Here is a 6,000-nt window from a genome sequence, read left to right as displayed (position 1 = left end):
TGGATGATTGCGTTACTGTTGATCATCTGACCATCATCGTATAAAGCCCGCCCTGACAATTTGATTGGTCCGAACAGCTCTGGTTCAAGCATAGTTGCTCCACAACAGATCAAGTCCAGACCGAACTTCCCGACCTCAAATGTTGTGGGCTGGGCTAAGTTCGGCTGACATCCAGGCTAGGATAATCTTCCACCCCGGTGGGCTGTTAACCGTTGTGATCGGATCATTGAGCTTTAGTTCCCATTCATTGTAATTGCACCAGAACATTATTCAAACTTTTTTCTTTTGTGGTACATGGATGAAAGAAAGCAATAAAGGTTTGCAAAGACGTGAGGGTTATTAAATTGGTGACAGAATTGTCATCTGTGGGTGAACTAATCCTTTAAGAACCAATTAAATTACAGAATTGGGAGTCATTGCTTTTTATAACGTCATACTGAGCAATCAAGAATGCCATTGATTGGATTCCCATTGAAATGAATTAAAGAAAGCCATAAAAAACTAATGATCTCTCAGCTGACATGCATTTGTTTAGTGTAAATGTTTCAGACAATTTCAGTATTCGGCTGGGCGGAAGTTATTCTCTTTTATAACTTTCTATGCAGAAAACAAAGTCTCCCCAGATGTGTCTGATGAGCAACACTTTATATCCCAGTTGTTTATCACCAATTTTTAGTCATCATATCTCAGAACTGTCCCCCATAATTACTTCCTATAATGGTCATTAGCCTGGCTCCTTCTGCTGCCCCTTTAAATTTATATTTTTGCTGGGTCGTTTCTTCAGATATATCACGGCTAACCAATCAATAACTCATTTAACTTTTGGTTTATCTATTAGAGTGAAAAAGTTGTCTAACTTTTCTCTTTTGTGGCAGTTTCATTATTTGTTCCCTAATGATGTGGCTTACTTCGTCTCAAGGTGATTCTAAGTCATCAGTGGCCTCATTTATAAAACGTACGTACACACAGATTTGATCTTAGAGTGTGTATACACTAAAATCAATATACATATATTCACTATAACTTAAGACAGCAAAAGTCTCCAAATAAAATTACACAAATTATGTGCACTTCAAGCAATTGGAGATATTTACAGACGGCACATAAAAATGACTTTTATTTAGAGTATTAACAAATTCATGTTCTATACATTTTATGGATATTACCTTTGTAACTTGTCACAAATAATTAATTTTATAAAAATAAATGTACATGAAACAGCATATATAAGTACCTTGCTTATGTGTAATTTTTATTTTTTTCAGATTTCCTCCTACATTCATATTCAAACAAATACCATAAAAAAAGTTTGAAGCATCAACAATACCGCCTATTGTTGATTAGGATACTGATATTTTTGAGAGTTACAGTGTTGACAGACAGCATAAAAAAAGGGAAACAAATTGAAAGTAAGTCAGAATTCTGCCCAGACACAGCGGGAACACCTGATTACACTAACAAGGTTGGGCTCACCATGTGTTTATGGCCTCTGTTTTGCTGAAAGACAATAAAAGTCACTTAAAAAAAAAAGTCCTACTGCTCCTTCATTGTTTATTAGGACTGGAGCTGATGCTAAATTCTGCAGTGTACCATGAAACTGAAATGAGGTCATCACGCTTTGAGTTATTGTAAATCATCAATGCAGTTAAGAAAAGAAAAGGCAAAAGTTTGGCCATTCTTCTGAGGTGCCCATTACATCAGTGGTTCAAACAAACACCAGAACTGTGGCATCAACACTGTATCTTAGCAGCTGTCCAATGTTTTATTTTTCCCCCGAAAGTATACCAGGCCATTTACCTACAGTTACAGAAATAGCTACAAATATACTGCTAACTTGCAGTGCCTTATTAGCTACATAGTTTGGTAGTTTCATACTCCATTGAGTTGGGCTGCTTGGCGCTGAATGCCTGAAGAGCAGTCTGTATTCGGACCACATCAGTGGTAGAAAGTTTGAGACGGTGGCGTAATAAGCAGGCGAACAGGTCCAGAGGTTGCTGGCCTGGTGGAGAGAGTCGGTTGACCCGGTCTCGGATCTCCAGTAGCTGGAGCAAGGCCGAGTCCTGCGAGCCCTGCGTGTACGGGTAGTCCAGCTGCAGGATCAAGTCCTGAATGGCATCTGGATCAAAGTGCATACTGTATCCGAACACCTGCATACTGTTGATTTTCATGTAGCCCAGGTTACGGGACGAATCCATGTATTCCAATGGTTCGAAATGGGCGCTGCCGTTACCCTGAGCTGATGCTGTTTTGACACGGCTCCTCAGGTAAATGTGTACTGTCTCAAAAAAGGTCTTCCACTTGTTACCTAGAGTCAGGGTCCAGTTATAACAGTCAAGTGGGATGTCTAACTTGGTCCTTTCCCAGTCAGGGTAACTGTTCTGGTCAATGGGCATGATCCAGCTCTCAGAATGACTCCCTCCAAATGGGTTGATGTAGACGGACAGCATGGGTTCCAGGGTGCTGTTTTTAGTAAGGCATATCTGCAGGGAGATCCCTAGGAGCATGTGAACGTGGCTAGACTTGAACTTGTTGCTCTTCAGCGTCAACAACATCCTCTTCCTCCAGCTGGGATCAAACCAGTTGTTGAGTCTGACGTCATTGCTTATGAACATGGCGTGAATACTGATCCGCCCGTCCTTCTTTTGCAGCAGGTAGCGCAGCTCCAGGTCCTGGAGGTCGGTCTCAAAACCGATGTAGTTGTCGGTAGAATCCGGTATGGTATTCCTACAGGTCCCTTGGCTTAGCATGTATCCGGGATTGCAGCTGGCACAGCGAGAGCGGTTCTCATAGGAGCAGGAGGCGCAGTGAGGACCGTCGCCCACGGAGCACGGGATAACACCCTGGCAGGACGGGTGCTCATAATGACAGGAGCAGGTTCGAGTTTCCTCCATGTAGGAGCCTATCTGATTGTTCTCACTGCAGTACATGATGGAGAGGATATACCTCAGCCAATAGCTGAGAGGCCTATGGTGAAGGAAGGAAGGAAGGAAGGAAGGAAGGAAGGAAGGATGGAAAGAAGGAAGGAAGGAAAGAAGGAATGTGATAAGTCAGATTGTCTTGAAAGTCTTAAATAATATTGTATTTCATCTTAGATAGAGTCGAAAGATTAAGTAAGTGGCAATATTAAAGATGACACAAGAATTAATCAAGGTACTTGAAGCTCATGGGAATTCTCCAATAGCTTGCAGCGTAACAGCACATACGCACTGTATGCTTTATATTGAACAAAATAAAACATATAATATACGTATATATGTGTTGTAGTTTCTCACACTATCCAAAAAAGAATTGAGCAAAACATCCAATTTAATATAAAGAAATAGTTGCGATTTAAATGCAGCTTGAAAAAAAAAATTACTCAAAAGTAATTATTTCATTATAATAATTTATATTACTAAACATTTTTTAATTGGTCAACAATGAAGAAAGATTAAAACTAAGATTACTTTATTCATAGAAATGTACAGACTCATAATAGATTTTTTTTCTCATAATAGATTACTTAACCCAAGTAGAAACATTGGAAAAATAAATACTTAAAAAAAACAACACCCGTCACTAAATTATTTCCAAATAATTTCATCCATTTTATGAGCATGAAAAAATGCCATCCTGCAAAAATTAACATAACATGCATATTCAGACACTGTAATGATTCTCTCTGCAGCCACTGGCAAATGAACTCAGTGGAGTGGATCAGCACGATCTGTCACATCAGTCAAATTGTAAACATCAGCTAAAATGTACTTGTTTCCCATTTTTCCATTTCATTTTGTTTTTCCAAAAACAATAATAGAGTAAAAATAATCTCATAGAGCATTTATAAAGCCTAATTTAAAAATAGTAAATGATGTATTTATCCATGTACCATGTAGTCTATGAAATATTTAAGCCATATTGAATGTATTTTTTGATGCATTTTAATGTCATTTCAATCCTCGCTAAAAAACACAAATCATAACATATCATAAGTTTAAATAAGGTTAAATTCTTAATTTTGCTCAGAAATGGCTTATAACTCATTATTTCCGAGGCTTGTGTTATGTATGGTAACTTCTTTTCGTAGTGCAAAAATCTATTTCAGAAATTGCCCCCTTGTTACTGTATGTTCTCCTGAGAGATAGCCGGAGATTTTCATTGCCATGGAATTTCCACTTGCGCGGAGAAAAACAGTTTACCCTGGATTAAAACATAAGTGATGGCAACAGAATGTATAAATATTCATGGCACCAGGCTGCCTGAGAGACAGTCAGTATGCAGGTGGTTGGCAATGGAAGAAATCTCAGCAGCCTGTCAGCATATTTTACTGACAGCGAAACGGAAATTCACACCAGAGACAAAACATGCTCATGCACATTTATTCCACGAGAAAACAATTTCATGACAATTTCCATATTTTAAAGAGTAAAAAGCATCTGATGGAAGAACAACAATAGCTTAAATAAGTGTTTTTGCTCTCAAGGAAATTTATAATCATTAAGAAATATGTATTTGTCAGGTAGTATAATCTCTCAAAATCAGATTCAGAAAGTTAATGTATATTTGACTATTATTTTAAAGCACCGATTCTATTTAAAGCTATAGTGAAAGACAAAGTGATATGAAAACAAACATAAAGCAAATATATGGGAATGCATTTTATGAAAAAATAGATCAAGCTGTTGATAAATTCTGCCTGACAAAAGGAATGAAAAAAAAAAAAGTACTTTCAAGGAAGTGTGAACATCAAATGAATCAAGTGTGAATGATGAAGTGACAAAGAAAACAAAACAGTAAATCAGGAACTCAAAAGCAGTCTAATAAAATGTCTTTTCTATTTGCCTGCTTTATTTTTCTAGCTGCAGCTTGAATCATGTGTTATCAAAGAGGAAGGATGCTCTTGAAGATAGATCAAGGCAGATTGCAGAAGCATTTCAAACACATGAAGTTATTGTTCTCATGCCCTAGACTCCTTATTCCCAAGATAGGAAACTTTGGAAAGTATTAGTATACTGTATATTTGGACTTGAGATCTGATGTTATTCTCATATATGGAAATGTTTGTTTTCAACAGTAAGGCGAGTACAGCACTTTTTGTGTTTACTTCACATTTTTTAACTAACAGCTTTATAAATTAGAATCATATTAAAATAATAATTAATTATGCATGCTTAAAAATACCCTAATTAATCATGTAATTATTTATTTCAATAATTAATAAGGGCATGTAGCCAGGAAGCAACTCACACGTTGTTGTTGTTGTTGTTGTTGTTGTTGTAGCTAGATTACTTACAAACTGTTGTCTGATAACAAATTACATGACAAAAATGTAGTTAGTAACATAATCTAGTAGATTACAAATTTAAGGTAATGTATTCTGACCACTTTTAGATTACTTTTGACCTAACTCATTTGTTACGTAGATTTGAATAAGATTATTTTGTGCCATATTGACAGGAAAATACAAATAGAAATACACTCTTTTGCATTATTTGTTATAAACAACATGATTTGCATTAAATATGACATTATGTCAGGGTTTTCCAAACTGGGGTTCCCACAATATGGGATGGGAGGAAAAAATATTTTTCAAAGCTTTTGTGTTCTCTAGCAAAACTTTTGCGTTCTCCTGAGAAACGTTGCATTCTCTTGCAAAACTTTTTATTTCAGGTAAAATATGTGCTCGTAAAATAAAAAAAATAAAAAAAGTGGTTCTCATATGCTGCCTTTTTTCATTTCTTTTCAATTATTTTATTTTTATACTGACCAGATTTTTTTTACCAATCAATATGATCTATAAATTGTATAACTGTTGCCATATGCCAAGAAAATATAATGCTAATTTTCCAGTATACTAGATATTTGGAAGGAAGAAATCTGAAAATCTCATTGCCCCTTCCAGGGAAAAAATGATGTAGTAGAAGATTTTCAGAGGCATCTACAAATGTATTGCATGTCATCCCAATGCACCCTTTTAGTTTAAGTGATAATATGGGGATATCTGAATAGTATGTCTTTGAG

General features: G+C 36.3%; 1 protein-coding gene across 1 annotated transcript in view; it reads right to left on the bottom strand.

Moving 5' to 3' along the window:
- Positions 1–1,099: 1,099 nt before the first annotated feature.
- brinp3a.1 (bone morphogenetic protein/retinoic acid inducible neural-specific 3a, tandem duplicate 1) overlaps positions 1,100–6,000 on the bottom strand; it is a 28,246-nt gene continuing 23,345 nt past the window's right edge. The window contains exon 8 of the mRNA XM_081381637.1: positions 1,100–2,964. Within this exon, the coding sequence (XP_081237763.1) occupies positions 1,848–2,964 (1,117 nt within the window). The 3' untranslated portion in view covers positions 1,100–1,847. The remainder of the gene's footprint in view (positions 2,965–6,000) is intronic.

This window comes from Scardinius erythrophthalmus (genome assembly GCF_964197995.2).
Source record: "Scardinius erythrophthalmus genome assembly, chromosome: 12".
Classification (NCBI taxonomy): domain Eukaryota; kingdom Metazoa; phylum Chordata; class Actinopteri; order Cypriniformes; family Leuciscidae; genus Scardinius; species Scardinius erythrophthalmus.
The sequence above is the reverse complement of the archived record's forward strand: the minus strand, read 5'-3'. Positions and strand labels throughout refer to the sequence as shown.